Source organism: Vitis vinifera, chromosome 19 (genome assembly GCF_030704535.1).
Source record: "Vitis vinifera cultivar Pinot Noir 40024 chromosome 19, ASM3070453v1".
Classification (NCBI taxonomy): Eukaryota; Viridiplantae; Streptophyta; class Magnoliopsida; order Vitales; family Vitaceae; genus Vitis; species Vitis vinifera.
In genome coordinates, this window is record NC_081823.1 from 25,704,961 (window position 1) to 25,730,512 (window position 25,552).

The following is a 25,552-nucleotide window of genomic DNA, read 5'->3' on the forward strand; positions in this document are numbered from 1 at the left end:
GTCAATATATGAGGCGCTATACATAGTTCTTCGCATTGTCGATTCAGAAGTTGTTCCTACAATGCCATTTGTGTTCGAATTGATTCGAGTTATGAAAGAGAACCTCATTCGACTTAATGCTAAAGAATGGGTGTTAGAAATAATTGCAGATCGTTGGGATAGAACTCTTAAACATCCTCTTCATGCAGCAAGTAAGGATTATTCATCTTTGAAATTTATTGGTATTTAATATGTTTCTTTCATAACATTCTAATTTTACATTTCTACTTTACTATTGTAACATTCTTTCTTAATCCAAGATTTCAATATAAACGTGGAGTTGGTACTGATCCTGATCTACTTCAAGCTGTTCATGAAGTCTTTGCGAAATTAGATCCTACATTAGAAGGTCTTAGTTAATTTGGAAATGAGGTAAATTATTAGAGTTATAATATAAATTAAATAATTGAATTTCATTTACTCAACTTTTTCACTTTCAATTATTTAATATGTAGATTATACTATTCCGAGATGCAAAAAGAGGATTCGGTGATCGAGCAGCGATTGCTTTGAGGTCAGAAATGGTTTCCGGTGAGTATTATTTGTGAATTAATAATTCATTTCATTAGCATATTATTGTAACTTTCCAATATAAGTATTGATATCATTTATTTGGTTGTAGCTGAATGGTGGTTCATGTATGGAAATCACACTCCTACATTAAGAAGGTTGGCCATCAAGGTTTTATCGCAAACTGCATCATCTTCAGCTTGTGAGAGAAATTGGAGCACGTTTGCCTTAATTCATGCAAAACAAAGAAATCGGCTTGCTTACCCGATGCTCCAACAATTAGTTTTCTGTTATTATAACATGAAACTAAAGATACGTGACATAGAAGCAGAACATGACAAAGTTGCAGAGAATGATTACCTCGATTTACTTGACATTGCAACTGAGGTTGGTGAAGAAGAAGATAACCAATTGTTTCAATGGGTTAGACCTCTTCATTTAGATGATGAAGATGGAAATCCTGACCCACGAATTGCCGCACATGTCCGAGAAGCAGGTGTTGATGTTGATCGAGTGTTATCCGAAGAAGTTCATACTATAGTTTCGGCCAAGACACGAGAGATTCATTTCGACAAGGAATTTCTCAGCCGGCAGTCACTTCTCGACCTTCTTTTGACTCCACGAGTGTTGAACATAGTAGTAGACCTAGTGCTACTGGTACTTCCGCTTCTGCTTCCGGTTATGATGGTTCAAGAGGAAAGGGGACCAATGATGGTAGCGACCCTAGAAATGATGAAGGGGATGTTAGACAACAACAACAAAGTGGACAACCATTGGCATTTACTTGTGAAGATGATTTCACACATTGTACTCAAGATGAAGACCACGGCTCTAGAAGAGTCGGTCCAGGTGTTGGAGCCATTGGAAAGCCATATAGAGGAAAACAACGAAGGATGATGCCATACAACGAGGACTCATTGTCGGCCAGTTTTGAGTCGATGAGTGTAGAGACTCAATTCAGTGATTCATCAAACGAAGCCAACATTTATGCCCCTTATGCAATGAGTTATGGTCAACCTCCTCAAAATCTTTCAAGTTCCACTGATGAAGAGTATGAAAGGTATAACTATCCTTCTTCCACACAAATGCCATACTACCTTCCACATCAGCTGCAACAACAAGGATTTCAAACGAGCACATGGGAAAACCCTGGATTTCCAATCCATGGACAAGTTGTTGGTAGGACTCAAGAAATTTATGCATGGCATGTTCGTACATACAATCAATACTATCGAAACTCCATGTCCTAGTATGAATATTGTCTTCAACAAGATGGGCTCCCTTCATCTAACAATAACAATATGATGGAACCACATCGATCTTCATTTTGGTATTAAGGACCATTGCAATGTCATATGTATTATGTTTATGTGTAAATTGTTTTCATTTAATAAAATCAAATATTTCTTAACTCAATTCTAACTTTCTAAGTGTACAATTCCAAATTTCATATTTTCTATTCTTAAAATCCAAGTATCGTAAACTGTTTACCGATATTTTTTTCTTTGACCATATTTATGTCAATTACACTTATAAAATAACTTTAACATGTATATTCTTGCTTATTTTATCATTCTTTGGATTTTTCTAAGCATTCCCATCAATTTTGGATCATTTTTGTCTCACCGATATTTGATGAAAAATATCCACCGATATTTCTCTGATATTTCTGATATATCCGTAAAATCCAAGTACCGATATATCCGTATTTACCGATATTTCAATCCTTGGAACTAGATGCAGCGAAGGACCATGAACAACTCAATGTTGAAGAAGTTGTAAAATTTATGGTTTATTAGACAACTTTAACTTAATTTAATGCTAAACAAATTCATAATTACTTATGTATGATGTTAATAGGTAAATTTTACTAGTGAAAAGAAACACCAGAATATTGCTACTTTTTGTCTATGCAGTTTCTTCAATTAATTTTTTATTGTTGAATTAATTGTTTGTGGAAACTTATAAAATAGGGCATAATTAGGAGATTTCCTTTTCTGGCATATTACAATTTCAAATGAGAGAATATGATGTTTTTTAAAAGCATCATGGTAATTAGATAAAGGCAGAAGATGACGCTTTTCATAAGTGTTAAGGTTAAGGATACCAATAAAATGATGCTTTTCATAAGCATCAACGTTGAGGATCCAAGAAAATGACGTTTTTTTAAGCGTCAACGTTGAACATGCCATATAATGACACTTATTACGAGTGTCAATGTTGTTGCTACCTGTACAATGACACTTATTACGAGTGTCAATATTGTTTCAACTTGTACAATGACACTTATTACGAGTGTCAATATTGTTTCTACCTGTATAATGACACTTTATCGAGTGTCAATATTGACATGAATGAAATTATAAACATATGATGACACTTAAAAAGTGCCAAGGTTTAAAATTATGACACTCACTATGAGTGTCATTGCTGAGTTGAAAATACTATGGCGCTTCTAAAATGCGTCAACAAATGGCAATTTATAAGATGACAGTAAAAAATATGACGCTTTTGAACAGCGTCATCTTATATCTATCTTGATGTTTAAAAAACGTCATCTTTTGACATTTTCCTTGTAGTGGGCCTAACTTCTTCTTGCTCCATGCCTACAAGTGCTCCTTGTTGACTTTCTAACCTTCTTGTGTCTATCTCCTTCAATCATTCTTACAAACCATTTAGGCTTTCTTGTTAAGAAGACGAGGCACCCAATAGACAATCCAACTACTAGTCCACAGCCATACCCCATCAATATGACTTTCCAATCAAATCCAGTATCAGATTCCACCTCCTCTTCTTTGGGAGGTTGTGGTGCTTCATCAACTACACATTTCTTAGATAAGGGAAATCCACATAATCCTATATTCCCACTATATGAATTATTTGTGAATGAATCAAATTGGTTGCCTCGAGGAATGACTCCAGTGAGATGATTTTTTGAAAGATTTAGGACTTCAAGAAACGTTAGACTTGTCAACTCCCTTGGAATTCTCCCACTGAGCTTGTTCGAAGAGAGGTCTAACGATTCAAGCACCATTAGATTCCCCAAAGATTATGGAATATGCCCTGTAATGTTGTTATGAGACAAGTTGAGTTCTCGAAGTGAACTAAGACTACCAATGAAATCTGGAATGTCTCCTTGGAATCTATTGCTTGACAAATCAATTATTGTGAAAGTAAACAAGATACTTACAAATTCAAAATCAAATCCTTTGATTGTTACCATTATTGAATCTCGATAAGAGTATTCGCCCATAAATTTTAATTCCATTTTATCCTCAGTCGCATTCATCATTGCCTTGAAATTCTTCAAATATATTTTCGATAAACTGGCAGAGAAACCATTGCGTGAGAGATCCATTATTCGTAACTTGGGAAATGGAAATTGGAAATTTGAACCCCTTACGTGACCATGGAACCTATTTGAACGCAAGATCAAAACTTGTAACTCCGGAAGAGTTTCCAACCAATGGGGGAATGTATCATTTATTCTGTTATTTCCAAGGTCTAAAACTTGCAACCTTCTACAATTGATCAAAGATCGTAGTAGAGGCCCTTCCAATTGATTTCCATTGAAGTCAAGATTCCTGATAAGATTGCCCTTTGAAAACGTTTTAGGAATGGTACCATAAAGTTGATTCATTCGCAAATCCAAAACTGAGAAAGACTTACTGAAGTTTCCCAAACATTGTGGAATTAAGCCACTCAAGTTGTTATTGGAGAAATCTAAAACTTCAATATAACTCATTTCACAAATCAATGATGGAAGTGGCCCTTGAAGCAAGTTGGAATGAAGGTCGAGATATTGCATAATCCTCCATGGAAATCTCTCAAACCTGGTTAGCATGTTTTGAGAAAGATTTAAGTAAGACAGTGTCTCCGTACCCACATTCCATGCCCATTTCGGAAGTTGTCCATAAATCTTGTTGTTTGAAAGATCTAAAAATGCCAATAACTCTTGACTGCATAAAAATCTTGGGAATTCACTTATGTCGCAAGAAGACAACAACAATGTTTCCAAGGATGGTAGTGCACAGTTGGAATGGTTGTAGTTGCTCAATGTCAGAATGTTATATGAAAGATCGAGATAGACAAGATTTTCAAGATTCATGAACATGTCTGTCTCCACAATGCCACCCAAGTTATTTGAAGAAAGCTGGAGATATGTAAGATTTACAAGTTCAAAGATGGAACTTGGAACTGGCCCATCTAACTCATTATTACTCAAATCAATGGACTCCAATGAAGGGGATTGGAATTCATCAATATGACCATTGAGTTTATTATGACTGAGATCTAACTCTATCAATGATGGTAGACTAAACAACCAAGATGGTATTGTCCCATTGAACAAGTTATTGGACAAATGGACAGAGGATAGACTTGAAAGTTCCTTCACATGAGAAGGAATGACACCTTCTAGCTTATTGTTTGAAAGGTCTAAGAAAGAAAGTTCTGTTAGATTGTCAAGTGACGCTATGAACTGACCTCTGAAACTATTACTGGAAATGTCTAATACACTTACCTTTCTAAACCTATTGAAAACATTTGAGATTTCACCATCAAATTGGTTTCTTGAGAGGTCCAAGTAAGTGATTTGTGTGAGCTTCCCTAACACCAAGGGAATGGACCCTGAAAAATTGCAGTGAGAGAGATCCAAACTTTCTAAAGACTTTAGAATGCTTATTGAACTAGGAAGCTCCCCACTGAAATTTGTTGAAGAAAGATCCAACAACAGAATGGAATTACTCTCATTGAACTTTGGGAAATTCCCACTGAGATCATGGTTACCCTTTAACTTGAGAACCTTAAGGTTGGGCAGCTGAAGATCATCATCAGGGAATCTCCCATGCAGTTGACAGGAAGAGAGATCCATAGATTTCAAAGAAGATAAATTCAGTAGGGAGATAGGCAAAATGGAAGAGACATTTATACCTCGGAGATGAAGTTTCTGCAACTTCGTTAGGTTTTGAGTAAGTGCAATGAAGCTACTTGTTTCAAGTCCTAATCCACTATAGATGGAGAGATCAAGCGAAACCAAGTTGGATAGGTGGGAGATTTCTGGAGCAATTACACCTGAAAATCCAGAGAAAGAAAGGTTGAGATGAGTCATTCTCCGGAATTGTCCAAACTTAGCTGAAATAGAGGACTTATTGAAATCATTGAAAGCAAGGTTGAGCCTTCGTAGATGAGGCAAGAGGAAGAGGCTGCTGTTGGAATGAATGGTGCCATAGAGGCCACTGCAACTAAGGTCGAGCCCGATTACAAGGCTTGTAACCCTATTGCATGTGACACCATCCCATGAGCAACAATCAGTGTCTTCCTTCCAAGTGTCTGTCTTGGCAAAAGAAGCGGAAACATCTACGGAAAATGTTTGCTTAAGTCGAAGCAAAGCAACATTCTGGTGATGAGGACACAGCTTCGTAGAATTAGAGAAAGAGAAACAAATAACTCGGGAATATGAGAGAAAGAAGAGGAAGTAAAGGATTCGATACATCGTATCTTCAAAAGCTATAACAAAAATTGGCTGATGTGTGATGAAAAAAATATAATAATGGATGGCTTGAATTTATACCCAAAGGTTCCCTTATAATTTAAGTTTAAATTTTAATTATTAGAAACTTCGTCAAAGTTTCCAATTCAAATGTGGGACCATTGACTTCAAATCAAAGAAAAATTTAGAGTCACCTCCACATTAAAATGACAACGTGGGTTGGTTGTCCGACAAAGAGTCGAACTATTTTGCCCACTTTTAATCACAAGCTAAGATTTCATGGACAAAGTGGGAGGGCAACTAAGTAGAAAAATGAGATCATATTGCTTACCCACCTTGGCCACAATAATTTCTCAAATGATATCCATTTAGTTTTGTCACTTTCAATAATATCTTTTACTATTAGTTAACCTTGCATCCTTCTTAATTATCTACAATTAAGTGAAAACTATGACTACTAGATTTCACAACTTATCAGCCTAAAGATAGAGTTTGGCTTTCTAACTACTATGTGAATCACTAAATTAGAAAGTTAAGCATGCCTAAAGCAATTAGAATATGAAGAATAGATGTATAGCAGAAGGTTCATTAAGGATAATTTTCTGTTTTCAGCTTTAAGTGAAAGATGAATGGAAACCTAATATAATATTTTTTTTTTAAAGGGGGAATATATGGTACTTGTATCCAAATGTTGTTTCCAAGTAAAGCCATGTAAAGTTTCAAAGGGAAAAAGCATTATTGTTGAAATATTGTTTCTTTTGTACTTGCACCAATATATGAATCTTATCTTAATATTTATACATTTATAGTTTTCGATTTTTCATGTTTTTCTTTGATACATATGCATATATATTTTACATGAAATAGCATTGATGAACAAATTTTTTTCTTAAATTTTGAGTCATCCATCTAAATATACTTGTTGGTTAATTTTCAAATAAAATCATTTTTGTAGTGTCCAAGGAATGTACGTAGTCAAGAAATAATTGCAAAACAAAATGTGTGCTTTGAACATTTTAGATATGGGAAAATAGTATAATAGTTAAAAAAGGGTATGATAAAAAATTTTTCAAAGATAATTTGAAAAAAAAATTAAAAAAAAAACAGAATAACAAATCTAGACTTGGATTATAAAACCATACGAAACTTCCTTATGTTATTACCCTACATAGAAGTATGCACATAACTTGGAATATTGAAGAAACCAATTAGTCTTGGTCTTCATATCATAACAAGGGCAAAAGTTTAGTCTTATCTATAAAAAGTATGGCCCATTGGATGGACTTAGATATGCAGAAGACTTGGAATAGAGAAAGCAATTAGTATTGGTCTTGGCATTCATATTGCTAGGGACAAAAGTCTAGCATTCTCCATAAAAAGTGTGGCCCATCGGATGACTTAGATTATGCAAAAGACTTGGAATAAAGAAAGCAATTAATCTTAGTCTTGGCCTGTGTATCACAAGGGGCAAAAGTCCAATTTTCTCCACAAAAAATATTATTGCCCATTGGATGACTTAGATATGCAAAGATAGCAGTTTGCATTAAGCGAAGTTTTAGTCCTCATTCCCTTAGTGTTTTAGCTGTTAGGAGGCTTTTTCAAATTTCCATCCATTGGATTAGTTTTGAAAGTTATCACATGACTTTAATTTTCTATTTTTTTTTTCTCTATCTTTTTAGAATAAAATTTCTCTCCATTCAAGTCCATAGAATTACTCAATGATTACCTATAATTTTATGTATTGTAAGTTCTTATGAGGACTCCCAGTTTTTCGATCAAGCATCTTGATTCAAATTAATGACAAAAAATTACATTTGAGAAAGTTTAATAAATCCAAATGTTAATTTGTGTTTGTATGAACATGATCCAACCCAACAAAGAGGGGAGTATTCCATTAGTATTATCATCTAATTATGTTTTCATCAATGTTAAGCAATATCTAGGCTCATTCAATTTTTAATTTTTCCTATTTGGTGTTTGGGTGAAGCTTTGTATTCATTGTTAAATGATTTCAACCATTAAAAAAAAATGATAACAAGTATACTGAAAATGAAATTAAAAAATATAGCACATTAACAAAACTAGTTGTGAGGCATAAAATTTTAATGAATTAGGTGTCATTTAAATACATCTTCTATTTTTTAAAATAGAAAAAAAAATGGTAACTCAGACTTCATAGAAACTTATAATTACCTATAATTTTCTATGTTGTAAGTTCTTCATAGGACTCCCAATTTTCCAATAAGGTATTTTGATTCAAATTAATGATGAAAACTTATATTTCAAAAAGTTTAATCCAAATGTTAAATTGTATTTGTATGAACATGAAAGAGGAGAGTATTACCATTCTATTGTGTATTCATCAATTTTAGGCGATATCTAAACTTATTCAATTTATAATTTTTCATATTCGTTGTTTGGACGAAACTTTGTTGAATGTGTCATTGTTAAATGATTCTAACCATAAAAATATATGATAAGAAGTATATTGAAAGTGGAATTAAAAAATAGTGCATTTACAAAACTAGTTAAGAGGCATACAATTTTAATGTGTCATTGGTAAATATATCTTCTATTTTTAAAAATAGAAAAATTAGTAACTCCTGTATTTTGTAGACTTACTAGACACTTATTATAAAAAAAGGTAATAAATTTTAAAATTATTTAAATATGAGTATTAATAAGTATTAAGTGTCGATAAGATTTAATGAATAATAAAAATAAAAATATTGTTTTTAATATCTTAATAAGGGTTTGATTTTTTTTTTAAAAAAAAAAGGAAAATTTAAATAACATCGAAGCTTATATTAACAACGTAAATATATATATATATATTATCAAATGCGTATACAAAATTCAAACATACGTTTTCATAGGATAGCATTTTGCAAGAACAAGAGCAAAATGGGAAAGGTAAACCAGCCCATTGTTGAATCTCGGACATCCCCTTCCAAATTCTTCTATACTCCATCATTAAACCCTTATTTCTTTTTTATTTACTGGCAGAGCTCATTCGGAAAAGTAACAATCTAGATCAACCGGGTTGTCATGCTGGGAACTGTGGCGGGTGAGTACACTCCGTTGCCTGAAAGCAAAAGTGGGCCTTCCCGAAACCTGGAGATAGAATTCCAGTGGTCTAACAAGTAACAACCATTCCTGAAACTAAAATTACCACTCGGCTGCAACTTCAATTGTAGGCAAAAATGTGATAAAAACCCCAAAAGGGTTGAAACAACCCATCCTTATTTTGTTACTCTTTTTTTCCCTTCTGTTTTTTTTTGGGTTATTTATGTGTAATGTGTCTATGTATATAGAGTATGGCAGAGATTTTGATTTTGTTGTGTTGTCCTACAGTCTTAAAAACCAGTGATTTGTTGTATTCTTTTGTAACATCATCATTTTCTACAGTTCCCGTGGATATATATATATATATATATATATATATATATATATATAATACCATTTGGATGGAAAATTTAGCTTCCACTGTATTCTTTGTAATGGTTTACGTGTGTTCCTCAACTTTGAGAGGAAAAAACCTGTGATGATGATGAGGTTACTAGTGGTTTTGGACTTCACTTTATCCTGCCTGTTACAATAATAATTACTCTTTGCTTTTGTTTATGCTTTAGCATGATGCCTTTGTTTTTTTTTCATTTTTGTAATTAACCCCATTTTAAAATTTTTTTATCAAGATATAAGTATCATTAATAAAATTGAACATTTATCAAGAGGTATATTAATGAACTTGAAATTAAACATTTTTGAAAAAAATAAAAAAGTTATATATATATATTCAAAAGTGATGTGAAAATAAAATTTTTTATTTTTAACAACTACTTTTATGAAAATAAGAGATTCAAAACCATTTCAAATACATAGATAAAAAAAATGATAATTATATAATTTTTAAATAATTTCATTGATTTAAATTTTTACGATAAAAATTCTTTCCTGTCTTTTTCCTTAAATACTTTATGAGAAAAATTGATAGAAGCACATTGATTAAAACATTCCAAATTTCATGGAGTATTGTAATGATTTTGGGCTAAATAAATAAATAAATTATAAATTTAAAAGGGCTAAATTGTAATGAAAAAGAAGGTAAACAAAGCTTATTGATAAACATTAAACCATAGCAAATGAGGAGAAAGGTAGGGATTTCAAACCTAAAATAACTTTCTGTAGCATGAGCAATCTTTGACCAATCTTCACTTGTTTCCCTTTGACATCTTTTCAATAGTCACAGATAGATTGTGGCAACGTGGATATGAAGGAACTAATCTCTTCAAGAGATGATGTCAATTCAGGGAAGCTATCAATTTCAAGGTATGCAAGTGAGGTGAGACTGCCTATAAAGTCCATTGATGAACAAATTTTTTTCTTAAGTTTTGAGTCATCCATCTAAATATATTTATTGGTTAATTTTCAAATAAAATCATTTTTGTAGTGTCCAAGGAATGTACGTGGTTAATAAATGATTGCAAAACAAAATGTGTGCTTTGAAAATTTTAGATATGGGAAAATAGTATAATAGTTAAAAAAAGGGTATGATAAAAGTTTTGTCAAAGATTATTTGCAAAAAATTATGTTATTTAAAAGGAAAAGTGTGTGTATGCATGTAAATAAATTTAAAAAAAAAACAGAATAACAAATCTAGACTTGCATTATAAAACCATAATAAACTTCCTTATGTTATTACCCTACATAGAAGTATGCACATAACTTGGAATATTGAAGAAACCGATTAGTCTTGGTCTTCATATCACAAGGGCAAAAGTTTAGTCTTATCTATAAAAAGTATGGCCCATTGGATGGACTTAGATATGCAAAAGACTTGGAATAGAGAAAGCAATTAGTATTGGTCATGGCATTCATATTGCTAGGGACAAAAGTCTAGCATTCTCCATAAAAAGTGTGGCCCATTGGATGAGGCCTACATATTGCAAGGGGCAAAAGTTTAGTCTTCGCCATAAAAAGTGTGACCCATTGGATGACTTAGATATGCAAAAGACTTAGAATAAAGAAAGCAATTAATATTAGTATGACTTGGATATGCAAAAGACTTGGAATAAAGACAACAATTAATCTTAGTCTTGGCCTGTATATCGCAAGGGGAAAAAGTCCAATTTTCTCCACAAAAAGTATTATTGCCCATTGGATGACTTTGATATGCAAAGATAGTAGTTTGCATTAAGCAAAGTTTCAGTCCTCATTCCCTTAGTGCTTTATTATGATGTTTTAAGGTTAATTTGTGTTTGTATGAACATGATCCAACCCAACAAAGAGGAGTATTCCATTAGTATTATCATCGTATTATGTTTTCATCGATGTTAAACAATATCTAAACTCATTCAATTTTTAACTTTTCATATTCGTTGTTTGGGTGAAGCTTTGTATTCATTGTTAAATGATTTCAACCATTAAAAAAATGATAACAAGTATACTGAAAATGGAATTAAAAAATAGCACATTTACAAAACTAATTGTGAGGCATATAATTTTAATGAATTAAGTGTCATTTAAATACATCTTCTATTTTTAAAAATAGTAACTCGAACTTCATAGAAACTTACTTTACAAAGGTAATAATTTTTTAAAGCTACTTAAAAAAAAATAATGCTAGTTTGAATACATATTGAATGTCAATAAGATTTAATGAAAAATAAAAATAAAAATATTGTTTTTGATATCTTAATAAGGGTTTGATCTAATTTTTTTTAAAATAATAATATTAAAGCTTATACTAACAAAGTGAAAAAAGAAACTTTTTACAAAATACATATAAAAAAATTCAAATGTGCGTTCTCAAAGGATGGCATCCAACTTGTTTGTTTAGTAGACTAGGTAATAATTATCATTGTTATTCAATTGAATTTTATACTTGAGAATTATATTTTAAAAATACTTTTATTAAAAATAAAGATAATTTTTTTTTATATTATTAAATTCTTGACTTTTAAACCCACTTTTCTTCCAATTCCTCGCTATAGATAAATATGTTCATAGTTAATAGGTGAATTCTTGTATTTAAAGAAAAAAAATGAAATTCTTAAATATCCACAAACAAAGATTAAGGCACTAGCAACAAATTGTCAAATTCTTAGATAACCCAGTCCAGTCCAATCCAGTTGAATAGTTGGTGCTTTGCCCCAAGCCCATTATTGGGTTGGGCCTAAGTTGAAATAGAAAAGATATATTACACGTGGCCTACTTACAGTGACTCTTCGTACTTTGCTCCTCTATTCTCACCATCCCAAATTATAATACCACCAAAAAAATAATTAACATTTTAATAGTTACTCGAAAAGAATATTGTTAATGCTTTTTACATAATCCCAAGATAAATATGAAAATAAAACTAAAAAATTGAAAACATTAGGATATATGGATTACATGAAATCACATTTATGAACAAAATTTTTCTTAAGTACTAAGTCATCCATCTAAATATTTTTATTGTAGTGTCCAAGGAAATAACTTCTCCACAAAAAGTATAGCTCACTAGATGATTTGGTTTGCATTGAATGAGGTTTAAGTCTTCATACCCTTAGTACTAAGAAATAATTATTATGTTTAGGGTTTGTTACTTTGGCTATTGGGAGGCTTTCTCAAATTTCTACCAATTGGATTAGTTCTAAAAGCAATTTCATGTCTCGAAATTTTTCTTTTTTGTCTTCTATCATTTTTAAAATAAAATTTCTTTTTTATTTAAGTCCATATAATTGCTTAATAATTACCTATAAAATTTCGTAGGATTCCCAATTTTCCAATAAGGTGTTTTGATTCAAATTAATGATGAAAACTTATATTTCAAAAAGTTTAATCCAAATGTTAAATTGTATTTGTATGAACATGAAAGACCATTCTATTGTGTTTTCATCAATTTTAGGCGACATTTAGACTTATTCAATTTATAATTTTTCATATTCATTGTTTGGATGAAGCTTTGTTGAATGTGTTATTGTTAAATGATTCTAATTATAAAAATATATGATAAGAAGTATATTGAAAGTGGAATTAAAAAATAGTGCATTTACAAAACTAGTTAAGAGGCATACAATTTTAATGTGTCATTGGTAAGTATATCTTCTATTTTTAAAAATAGAAAAATTAGAAACTTATGTATTTTGTAGGCTTACTAGACACTTATTATATAAAAAAAAAGGTAATAATTTTTAAAGTTATTTAAATATGAGTATTAATAAGTAGTGAGTGTTGATCAGATTTAATGAATAATAAAAATAAAAATATTGTTTTCAATATCTTAATTTTTCCAAAGATGTTGAGAAAAATTATTTTTTCTAAAATATTTTTAATTTATTTACACATACTTGGATAAGTGTGAAAAGGAATCATTCCATTGATAAAAACATGACTATTGTTAATTTATTATAATATAAAGTTTTTTATTAAGTTTACTAAAATGTTATCATAAAATATTGGTTTGGATCCTAGATTGAAGTTCGCTCAATACAACTTTAATTTAATTCAAATTTATTTTTTTTAGTTTTAGAGACCAAATAAAATAGATAGAGGTTCAAACAAAAATTTCAATATGCAATAGAAAACAAATAAAGAATTTATATAAATTTGAAACTAAAAACAATTATCAAGCTTGTTGGGCACTTTGTATTTGAGAAAGAGCAAAACACCAAGAAATACCAAGGAATACACTCAAAGGGTCAAATGACTCACTCAAATTGAATATGAATATATATATATATTTATAAACACAAAAAAAAAGTTCAAAACCTTGATAAACCATGTAAGAGAAAATACAACAATGCTAAAATAACATAAAATTGTGGAGGTAAATATTGAAAAAGTAACATCCCCAACGTTATATATACATTTCTATTTTATTGGAATTCGAATAAGAAGCACATAATATTTTTATCTCATTCGATAGATGATAACACCATTTAACATGTTAGTATTTATTGTAAGCCTTCTTACCATCCATTTTCCGAAGACTTTCAATATAATTTCTTAAATATTCATTTTTTTTTTCAATTTCAATGAATAAATTGGGTGTTAGAGACTTGAAAACTTAATTCAAAAACTTCTATTTAATATTTTAAAACCTTCATCTCATGTTTAAGAACCTTTTAATGCATATAAAGGAAAAGAAATCTCATATTTAATGAGGCATAGTTAATTATTCTTTTTTCCTTTATGAAAACAATTACTCTTGAGGTAGAAATTTAAAATTTAACCTACATACATCTTAAATTGGGTCTATTATGCATCAATAGTTGGAAAACAAAAGGCACAAAATCCTCTCTTCATTGTCTTCTCCAATTTTTTCATAAAATTACAAAAATAAAACAAAAATCAGTTCTTCCAAACAAAGGGCTTTTCTATTAAACCTTAAAATATATAAAATAATAATAATAAAAAAAAAACCCACATACATTCAACATTATATTTCTTTGAGAAATTCAAAGAATTAATGGAAAGACAAAGGCTTGATGACTTCCATCATGTCAAGATGACACTCTACTACTGAGTTATATCCATTCCCTAGTCGAGAAACTCAATGCCACTATCCTTGAATAACTGGGAGCATGCCACTATCCTTGAATAACTGAGAGCTTTCGTATGTTTTCTTAATTACTTGTGTGGATAAGTACATATTATACAATATATAACATTCTTGAATAAGTGGAAACTTTCGTATGTTTTCTTCATTACTTGTATGGATAAGTACTATGTTATAGAGTATATAACTTCGTATCGATCCCCTTTTATTTCTTTATATTTTCTTTCATATTCTTTTTTCTATTTCTTCATTCCTTAAGACCAATAGTTTATTATCTAATGGATCTTTCCCCGTTCTAATACTCCAGTTATTAGTATTTATCAAATTTGTTATTATCTAATGCAAGGCTATTAGATCAAATGAGAGACATTAATTATTGAGAAAAAAATGGTTTTTCCTAACCCTTCATACCATTATATTTAAAAATAGAAACAAAAGATCAAATAACAAGTAATGGATAGACAGTGAATCACAATAAAGGCCAAATAATCATAAACTAATAAAGAAAATTATAAGTAGCACTACAAAATTATTATTACAAAATTAGCACTATTTATATTAAACCAAATAACAAAATTTAAAAATGAGAATTCATATTTGAATAAAATTAAATAGTGTTTGAGAAGTAGATTTCCAAAGCTAGCATAAAAGTCTGAATTTGAATCTAAAGTTTAATTTATTTCAACCTTTTTTTTTTCAACATGGAATAAGTTGGACTATTTCTTGGCCTAATTGCATTCTTATAAATAAAAAGTTAATTTTTATTCTTTTAAACATATATATATATAAAATATAAGGCTTCCAAAAGCACTTATTGTTTTTAAAAAAAAATAGAAATTTTTATTTAAAAAATATACAATCTCTTCTAAAGACAATAGGCTTACCTTATAAATTTGAAACTTAATTTTAAAATTTTTTAATTTTAAAAGATATAAATTTTTTTCAATACCTCAATTTTTTTTAAACCGGTTTTAAGAATTATTTCATTTTTTAATAATTCTCTTAGAGTTATATTTGATATAGAAGTTACCACTATTTTTTACTTTTAAAAATACAAAATGGAAAGTATATCCAAAATTACAATTTAGAAACCTAATCCTAAAAGGAATAACAATAACCAAATAGGAAACCTACTCTAATTACAAATCACTCTTTTCCATCTATAAATACGAACCATACCATACTCCATATATAAATATAAACCACACCTCTTAACCATACTACCTATTTTTGTTAGAGTATAATGGCGAAAACCGTGAACCTCAAGAGCTCTGACGGCCATATCTTCACCGTTGAAGAGGCAGTGGCGTTAAAATGCCACACTATCAAGAATGTTGTTGAAGACACCGGCGATGATGAAGTATTATTGCCAAAGGTGAATGGTAAAACCCTGGCTAAAGTGATGGAGTACTGTGAGAAGCATGTGAAGGAACCCTCTGGATTGGATCAGAAGGAGGTGGATGAGATGAAGAAGTGGGACATGGAGTTCGTGGACGTGGATCAAGCTGTTTTGTATGACATGCTCATGGCAGCCAATTATTTGAGCATAGCAGGGTTGATTGAGTTGATATGCATGAAGGCTGCTGACATGATCCGTGGGAAGAGTCCCGAGCAAATTCGGGAGATTTTCAAGATTGAGAACGATTTTACAAAAGAGGAGGAGGCCAAGATTCGGGGAGAAAATGCATGGGCATTTGAATAAATTATGTCAAGTTGTAGGTATTTTAGGGTTTCGGTTTTGTATTATTTTATTTAAAGATTTTTGTTTGGTTCTATAGAAAATTTATAAATGAGAATTGATTTTAGAATTTCTCTTTAAATTTGTTCATAAGCCAAAGAAATTCATAAAACCTATCATCTAGATAAAATTTCAAAGACCTAATGAAATTTTAACAAGGTTAATGTTGGATCATAATTTTCTAAGGAAGTAATTGATCCATCGGTATGGTTGGGGAAGTTACGGTAGATTTTTCTATTTTGTTGTGCAAGTAACTTATTGGGGGGATTTTTTAATCCACGGTTATGGTAGGTTTTCTATTTTGGGTTGTTTTCTAGAAATAGTATGTTTCCATTTGGTTTAAAGTCGTTTGGTAGTAATTATAGAAAGTGTTATTATCTTAAAAAATGTTTTTGAAAAAAAAATCTATTTGACAAAATTTAGTAAACACTTCTAAAGATCTGAAAACTCAAATCATATGATTGAAATATCACTTGTGACGTTCTAGAGAAACACTTAAGTGGTGTTTGTTTTTTAGCTGAATAGAAAAAACTAAAATATTTGGTTTTTTCTATTCATCTAAAAGTACCTTGTTGATATTAAGCAATATAACTAAACTGAACTTATTATCAATAAGTTTAATTTAATTATGTTGGTTGATGTCAATGAGTTACTTTTAACAAATAATTTGACTTTTTCTATTAAGCCAAAAAACAAACACCACCTTAGTCTCATTCCATAGTACAATTAGGGTTTTTCTATTATAAATTTTACTTTTAAACTTTTTAAGAAGTAAATAAATTAACATTATATATATAAAGAGAAGAAAAAAATTGAAAATATTTTAATTAATTTTTTATTGTAAAAGGATTTTCCAATTCTTCTTTGAAACCCCAAATTCAATCTATTTTTGTTTTTAAATACTAGTCTTATTATCATTCTTAATTTGAGTATTTTGGTATAAAATTAGAAGCTTTTAAGGAATGTAAAAGAAAAAAGGAAAATTAGGTGGGAAAATGAAATTTAAAAAAGAAAGGGGAAGAAAATATAAAATTAATAAGTTTAAAAATGAAGTTTTCTATCGATGAGGATTTTGGTATTTTATATAATATATAGTTGTCATTTATTTACCACTTCTAAATTGTTAAAGTTATATAATAATTATATTTAACATAATTTAATAAATATTTTGTAGAGAAAAAATTATTTTAATTTTAATTTATTTTTAAATTAAAATAATATAAATCTATATCTAACATTAGGGGAGCAACTTGGATGAGTTGACTTGATCCAACCCAAACCCCAACTTGACGTTTGGGCGAATTTGGACAATCATTTTAAATATTTGGGTTTGGATGGGTTGACTTGATCCAACCCAAACCCCAACTTGACTTTTGGGCGAATTTGGACAATCAGTTTAAATATTTGGGTTGGGCTTAAGTTAAGTTATTTCAATTAGAATTCAATTAGGATTGTGCTTGGATTAAGGATTAGAATAATCTGAACCTAACCCACACATGATTTATATATATATATATATATATATATATATATATATATATATATATATATATATATATATATATATATATATATAGATATTATCCTAAGTAATAATATTCATTTTTTTATTTTAAAAAATAAAATTATATTATATCATATGTTTCTTATTTTCAAAAAATATATATAAATTTATATTTATTCTTTTATTGTTATCTTAAAGTTGTCTCATTTAATAATTCATATAAATACATTAAAAAAGGTTTTTTTTAAAATATTATAAAGATTTTGAATTATGCAACCAGATCAATCCAATCTAACCCAATCAATCGGACTCTAACTTGAGCAACCCAAACTCAACATGTGCTTATAAAAATGAGGTTGGGTTAGGCTTGGGTTAATTACCTCTGGTTAAGCCCGGGTTGAGTACCTCATGTTAGAGTTCTAGTTGGGTTGAGTTTGGATTAATTATATTTAATTTGGGTTAGGTTTGAGTTAGTCATCAACCTAACTAACCAGTCCAAATTGCAACCCTATTATCTAGTGTATACAAAACCATTAAAAAATAAGTGTGTTGACTTTTTTTTCCTGGACTTTTTTTTCCTAAAATACCCTATCTATATATTTTTAAATTCCGTTTGTTTTGTTTCTTTAATAAATTTTTATTATTTTCTTTATTATTAGCTTAAAAAATAATTTTTAACTTTTCATGAGTAAATCAAAACATGGTCTAAATATTTATTTATTTATTCTATTTTCATATTTCTCTAAACCTTCTCTTTCCAATTTTTAATACATTATTCTTTTTTATAAAGAATTTTAAATAATATATCATTTATTATTATTATATATGTTTTATATTTTTGGATATTAGGATGTAAAAAATACTTTGCATGAATATACCAAATATAAAAAATTTTGTATATACCAATTAAGGAATAAAAATTAAAATTTTAATATAACAAGAGATATTATTTTCATAATGATTTCAATAAAATTAGGAAAGAAATTATTATTTTACTTAGTTTTAAAATTTATCTTAGAAATCAATTAGAAGTCATTTACCTTTTTATTTATTTTTTGAAATGAAATTTACAATTTAGTTTTCCATACTTCATATCTTTTAATATAAAAAAACCTTTACAAATCAATTTATGAATAAAAAATTTAAATTTTAAGTCAAAAGATGATTTTTTTTTTCTTTCATTTTTAAGTTTATCTTCAAAATATTAATATTTTATTTTTACATTTACTAGATTTTTAAAAATTTTAAAAATAAAATTTAACACTTGTATTTTTATTTCTATTATTGAAAATATAAACATTAATATAATTTTTTAATAAATCAATCATTTATTTATTTCTTATGTATTCAATTTTTAATAATATACATTAATAGTATAATCTTTATTATAAAAAAAATTGATGTAATCTTTTTCCCTACCTCTATGCTTTCAGAATCTTATTATAGAAATTAGTAAATGATCATCCATATCAATATAAATCATCTCTTTCTAAATCTTAACAAAAATAATGGATTTGTTAGAAAATATGATAATATTATGGGAACTTATGGATGATGCTTGAATCTTATAAAGGCAAGAACCTCCTAATAAATTATTCTCTTATTTTTTTTTACTTTTTTTTCTTTTATTTTGGAAGGGGATTTTCTAGCCTATATATGAAGTGAGATTTTTAGAATTATACTAGTAATTAATATGAGCATAAATTTCAAATATTTTAAAATTTAAAAAGATAAATTTAATTTTAAATAAAGTTCTATTTTCTATTTCTTTGTATTAGAATAGAAAAACATAGTTTTATTTATAATATAAAAAATCAAATATAATCAAAATTTGTTAGAAGTTTATACGAAAGAAAATAAAATATAATTAAAATTCATTAAAAACTTATATATTTTAAAATTATCTAATTTTTACATAAAAAAATAAGAAGTATCTAATTATCAATTTTAAATCTATTTTTTAATTTTTTTTTCCTGTATTTTCTTTTCCTTGTATTTTTTTTCAAATTTTCTAAAAATCAAACAAAGGTGTATGAATTAAAATGAAATGATTCAAGGTCAAGAATTAAAATGAAATGATTCAAGGTCAAGAATTAAAATGAAATACTTCAATTCAATTTTATTTTGGATACCAATTCAATTTATTTCTATTTCTTTCCTTATCTTTAAAAAAAAGATCAATCTTAAAAGGTAAATTAATCAACTCATTCAATTTTATAAATTTTCTATACAACCAAACAAAAATCTTTAAAGAAAATAATGTAATACCAAAACCTTAAAATACCTAAAACTCACCTAATTCATTCAAATGCCCAAGCATTTTTTTTTTCTCCTTATCTCAGCCTCCTCCTCTACGGTAAAATCATTCTCGAGGTTCAAAATCTCCCGCATCTGTTCGACAGTCTTACCCCGAGTCATGTCAGCTATCTTCCCGCATGTCAAATCAATCAACCCTCGTATATTAAGAAAATAAGCGCCCAAGGCTACATCAAAGAAAAACTCTCGATCCAACAAGTACACAAACTCGGCATCCCACTTCTCCATCTCATCCACCTCCGCCTTCTCATCCAATCCGCTGGGCTCCTTCGCGTGTTTGTTGCAGTTCTCGATCACTTTAGCAAGGGTTTTGCCATCCACCGATGGCACCGAAACTGCGTTGTTTTCAACTGCGCCAGTGTCTTCAAGAATGTTCTTGATTGTTGAAGACTTCAGCGCCACCGCCTCGTCCACGGCAAAGGTCTGACCGTCGGAGCTCTTGAGGGTCACGATTTTGGTCATTGTTGGAGAACTTTGAGAGAAAAAAAATGGTAGTAAAGATGAGTGGTGTGGGTTTATATCGACATATATATAGAGAGAGAAAATTTTGAGTCATGGTTGTAGTAGGTTTTCTGATTGGGTTGTTTTGTAGAAACAGTAGGTTTCTGTCTCGGATTAGGATTCTTCTATTATAATTTTTTATATATATATTTTTTTTAATTTTTATAAGAAGTAAATTTACTTCTTTTATATAGAGAAAAAAATTTAAATAATATTTAATTTTAATTTTTATCAGTTTAAAAGGATTTTCCTAAATCTGTTCCATATTTCTACAAACCTCCTCTTTTCATATTTCTTTACTTTATTACTTTTTCACTAATTATTTTAATTTTAATGGAAAATAATATAAGGTTGTACAATATGAAAATAATTATTTTATTTTAAATAAGAATCAATAAATATTAATAAGAAATAACATAAAAACAGAATTAAAAATAAAGCAATTAGTCTCGTGTAAGCAGCCTAAAGTTTTTATACGTTTATTTATATTATTCTTTTCTTATTTATTACTAAAATCTAAACTTTCTATCTTCATATCTCCCATCTTTTCCTTGATTTTTTTAAATACATATTTTCCCTTTTCAAAAAGAATTTTTATAAAAAAAATTATTTATATATTTACCCTTATATTTTCATGTTTCTCTAAATTTTATCATTCTGTATATTCTTTAGTATATTATTATTCTTTTATAAACAATTATAAATAATTTATCAACTTATTAATTTTTTTTTCTTTTGACAAAGAATTTTAAGGACTTGGGATAGTTTCCCATTTTTTACTTTTGTTGAAAGCCAAATCAAAGTCATAATTTTTAAAGACAAATATTAGTATTATGTTAGAGATTTCACCATTTACCATTATAAAAATAAACAAATAAATAAATAAAAATATTTTTACAAAGTAATGATAATATAAATTTGTTAAATTTGAAAATATATTACATAACTTTCTTCCCTATATTAAATTATATTGTATTTAACTTTTTATCATTGAAATTTTTTCTCAAAACCATTATGAGTTTTTAAATTTTAGTTGCATTATTAATAAAAAATTATGAAATATGAAAAATTAATTATGTACTACTTTTGATTTTTTATTTATTTCTGGAAAATAAAATTATAATTTAGTTTTCCATATTTCTCTTTTTAATGAAAAACCTTTATAAATCAATTTATAAATAAAAAATTAAATCTTAAGGACTAGATTTTTTCAAATTTGAAAACAAAATTGGCACTTATCTTTTTATTTCTGTTATTAATTATTAAAAATATAAAAATAAATATAAATTTTGAATATCAATTATTTATTTACTTCTTCTTTTTTCAATTATTTTAATTAAACCAAAAGATACTATAATTTTTATTTTTTTTAAAATGATGTAACTTTTTCCCAACAACTATGGTTTAGGAATTAATAGCAAGGATAAATTTTAAATATTTTAAAATAAAAAATATAGATTTAATTTAAAACAAGTGACCTATTTTCTATTGATTCCTATTAGAATAGGAAACACACAATTTTTCCAAAATAAAAATTGTTGAAATAAATTATTTTAAAAAATATATATTTTTAATTTTTTTACACATGCTTGGATAAATGTGAAAAGAAAACACGGCTATAGTTAATTTATTATAATATAAATTTTTTATTAACTTTACTCAAATGTTATCACAAAATATTGGTTTTGGATTTTAGATTAAAATTGGCTCAATACAACTTTAATTTAATTTGAAATTTTTTGGACTAAATTTACATTTATTTGAGTTAAATTATAGAGAAAAGGTTTCAAGCCTTTTAGCCACTTAATTAAATCTTTTTTTTTTTTAGCTTTAGAGACCAAATAAAATACATAAGAGGTTGAAACAAAACTTTCAATTTTTTTTTTATAGAGAGAGAGAGAGAAAAAAAATTGATTCATGGTTATAGTAGGTTTTCATTGAGTTGTTTAGTCTCTCGGTATGATTAGGATTCTTCTATTATAATTTTTTTTTTTTTTTTAAATTTTTATAAGAAATAAATTTACTTCTTTTATATAGAGAAAAAAAATTGAAATAATATTTAAATTAAATTTTTATCAGTTTAAAAGGATTTTCCTAAATCTGTTCCATATTTCTACAAACCTCCTCTTTTCATATTTCTTTACTTTATTACTTTTTCACTAATTATTTTAATTTTAATGGAAAATAGTATAAGGTTGTACAATATGGAAATAATTATTTTATTTTAAATAGGAAAAATCATTAAATATTAATAAGAAATAATATAAAAATAAAAATAAAAATAAAGTAATTAGTCTTGTGTAAGCAACCTAAAATCTCTATATGTTCTACAATATGTATATTTATATTATTCTTTTCTTATTCATTACTAAAGTCTAAGCTTTCTATTTTCATATCTCTCACTTTTTTTTTTGTTTTTTTAATACATATTTTCCCTTTTTTGATAGATTTTTTTATATACTTACCCTTATATTTTCATGTTTCTCTAAATTTTATTGTTCTATATATTCTTTAGTATATTATTATTTTTTTAATTTTAAAATTTTAAAATTTCTTTTTCAATACGTCAATTTTTTTAATCCTATTTTAAAAATTCTTTTTAGAGTTATATTTGATGTAGGAGTTACCACTATTTTTTACTTTTAAAAATACAAAATGGAAAGTATATCCAAAATTACAATTTAGAAACCTAATTCTAAAAGGAATAACAATAACCAAATAGAAAACCTACTCTAATTACAAATCACTCTTTTCCATCTATAAATATAAACCACACCTCTTAACTATACGACCTATTCTTGTGAGAGTATAATGGCGAAAACCGTGAACCTCAAGAGCTCTGACGGCCATATCTTCACCGTTGAAGAGGCAGTGGCGTTAAAATGCCACACTATCAGGAATGTTGTTGAAGACACCGGCGATGATGAAGTATTATTACCAAAGGTGAATGGTAGAACCCTGGCTAAAGTGATGGAGTACTGTGAGAAGCATGCGAAGGAACCCTCTGGATTGGATCAGAAGGAGGTGGATGAGATGAAGAAGTGGGACATGGAGTTCGTGGACGTGGATCAAGCTGTTTTGTATGACATGCTCATGGCAGCCAATTATTTGAGTATAGCAGGGTTGATTGAGTTGATATGCATGAAGGCTGCTGACATGATCCGTGGGAAGAGTCCCGAGCAAATTCGGGAGATTTTCAAGATTGAGAACGATTTTACAAAAGAGGAGGAGGCCAAGATTCGGGGAGAAAATGCATGGGCATTTGAATAAATTATGTCAAGTTTTAGGTATTTTAGGGTTTCGGTATTGTATTATTTTATTTAAAGACTTTTGTTTGGTTCTTTAGAAAATTTATAAATGAGAAGTTACTTGAATTGATGGAAAAAATTTTGGCCAAAAAGAAAGAAAGACATAGTTTTGAATGAATTTTGTTTTTAAAGGATATATTATTACATTAAAGAAAAAAGATGAGGATTTTGGTTTTTATATAATATAGTTGTAATTTATTTAACACTTTTAAATTGTTGAGTTTATATAATAATTGTGTTTAACATAATTTAATAAATATTTTATAGAAGAAAAAAAAGAAAAAAAATGGGTTTTAACTTATATAATTATTCCTAAAAATACTCATTTTATTTGTCATATCATAAAAAACAATTGACAAATCGACTCCTTCACATAAATGTTTCCCTTCTTTTTAGATATATATATTTTTATTATTATTATTATTTGAGATTTTTTTTCTCCAAAAACAATCATCCCATAGGAAAATTTGAGAATTTTTTTTCTTCATAAACAAGCATCCCATAGCAAATGCATAAGAGGTTATCGCACATGCAATGAATGGTATTATGTTGGATGAAAGGAAGCCAATAAGTGCATTTAGGATCAATTGATCTTAATGAAGCCATGATGAATAGGTCGAGTTGGGTATTACAGTACCATTGGCAATGAGAGTTGTGGGTGGACAAGGTTTGGTTCCATCAATATAGCCAAGGAGATCATAGCCAAGTAATTGGGTTTGGAATTGAATATTTCATGATACATAGTTGGTAGTAGTTAATTTAAGTGTTTGGTGTGACTCGTGGGTGTTGTGAATATTAAGAACAGAAGATGTAGAAGAGGTGGGTCTTAAGTGGCCACGAGACTATGAGGATAAAGAGGAGCACTAGATGGTTTTGGCAAAGAGAAAGGGGTAAGAAGAAAGAACAAGTGGTGGCTAGGGTTTTCAAGCCAAGGAGCTTGAATGCTCTAATATCATTTTGAAGACAAAAAAAATTAGTAAATTATTTTATGTTATTTCTTTGATTACAAAGAATATATATACAAAGAATATAACTAATTTACAGATCTATTTATAAAAGGAAACAAATTAATAATTAAAAGAGAATATGTTATCTTTATTTATCGTATATATATTTAGAATGCGTTTGACAGTAATTTTAAAAAATATTTTTAGTCTTTTTTTAATATTAAAATTTTTTATTTTTTAAATATTAAAAATATTAAAAACACTTCCTAAAATCGCTATCAAACATACTCTTAAAAGTTTTACCAAAATTTGGTATTCTACCAATAACAAAAAATTAGTTTGTCATTTTAACGTTTTACATTGAAAATGTTTTATATTGCATTGAAATTTATTAGGAATTAATATTTTAATATTTTGCAATTAGGAAGTCTCTTATAACACCATGCTAAAAATTGGACAATACTATTTTAATATTTGCATGGAAAGTTAATCACCAATACTAAAAATGTAAGTTCAACATTGCTATTATCATCATGCATTGGAGATACCTTTAGGTCCTTTTGCATCTTAAAAAGGTTCACGAATGTGTGATTAATTCTTGAAATTTCTGAAGGAAAATATAAGAAAAAATAAATAAAAAATAAATTAAATTA

General features: G+C 28.2%; 4 protein-coding genes across 4 annotated transcripts; 2 read left to right on the forward strand and 2 right to left on the reverse strand.

Annotated features, from left to right (window-relative positions):
* Positions 1 to 2,916: 2,916 nt before the first annotated feature.
* On the reverse strand, positions 2,917 to 6,067 carry LOC100261538 (receptor-like protein 6). The gene has a single exon (XM_059735624.1). The coding sequence runs from the start codon at positions 6,041 to 6,043 to the stop codon at positions 3,599 to 3,601; it is 2,445 nt and encodes an 814-aa protein (XP_059591607.1). The 5' UTR covers positions 6,044 to 6,067; the 3' UTR covers positions 2,917 to 3,598.
* A 9,741-nt stretch (positions 6,068 to 15,808) lies between these two features.
* Positions 15,809 to 16,305, forward strand: LOC100251299 (SKP1-like protein 4). The gene has a single exon (XM_002265103.2). The coding sequence runs from the start codon at positions 15,829 to 15,831 to the stop codon at positions 16,285 to 16,287; it is 459 nt and encodes a 152-aa protein (XP_002265139.1). The 5' UTR covers positions 15,809 to 15,828; the 3' UTR covers positions 16,288 to 16,305.
* A 3,752-nt stretch (positions 16,306 to 20,057) lies between these two features.
* LOC100266734 (SKP1-like protein 4) lies at positions 20,058 to 20,625 on the reverse strand. Its single transcript, XM_019217121.2, has one exon. It carries the CDS (start codon positions 20,603 to 20,605, stop codon positions 20,132 to 20,134), a length of 474 nt encoding a protein of 157 aa, XP_019072666.1. The 5' UTR covers positions 20,606 to 20,625; the 3' UTR covers positions 20,058 to 20,131.
* A 2,830-nt stretch (positions 20,626 to 23,455) lies between these two features.
* On the forward strand, positions 23,456 to 24,017 carry LOC100256453 (SKP1-like protein 4). Its single transcript, XM_002265032.3, has one exon. The coding sequence runs from the start codon at positions 23,456 to 23,458 to the stop codon at positions 23,912 to 23,914; it is 459 nt and encodes a 152-aa protein (XP_002265068.1). The 3' UTR covers positions 23,915 to 24,017.
* Positions 24,018 to 25,552: the final 1,535 nt, after the last annotated feature.

Coding starts and splice junctions, on each gene's coding strand:
- LOC100261538 (XM_059735624.1), bottom strand. CDS start 6,043: ATGTATCGAATCCTTTACTTCCTCTTCTTTCTCTCATATTCCCGAGTT.
- LOC100266734 (XM_019217121.2), bottom strand. CDS start 20,605: ATGACCAAAATCGTGACCCTCAAGAGCTCCGACGGTCAGACCTTTGCC.
- LOC100251299 (XM_002265103.2), top strand. CDS start 15,829: ATGGCGAAAACCGTGAACCTCAAGAGCTCTGACGGCCATATCTTCACC.
- LOC100256453 (XM_002265032.3), top strand. CDS start 23,456: ATGGCGAAAACCGTGAACCTCAAGAGCTCTGACGGCCATATCTTCACC.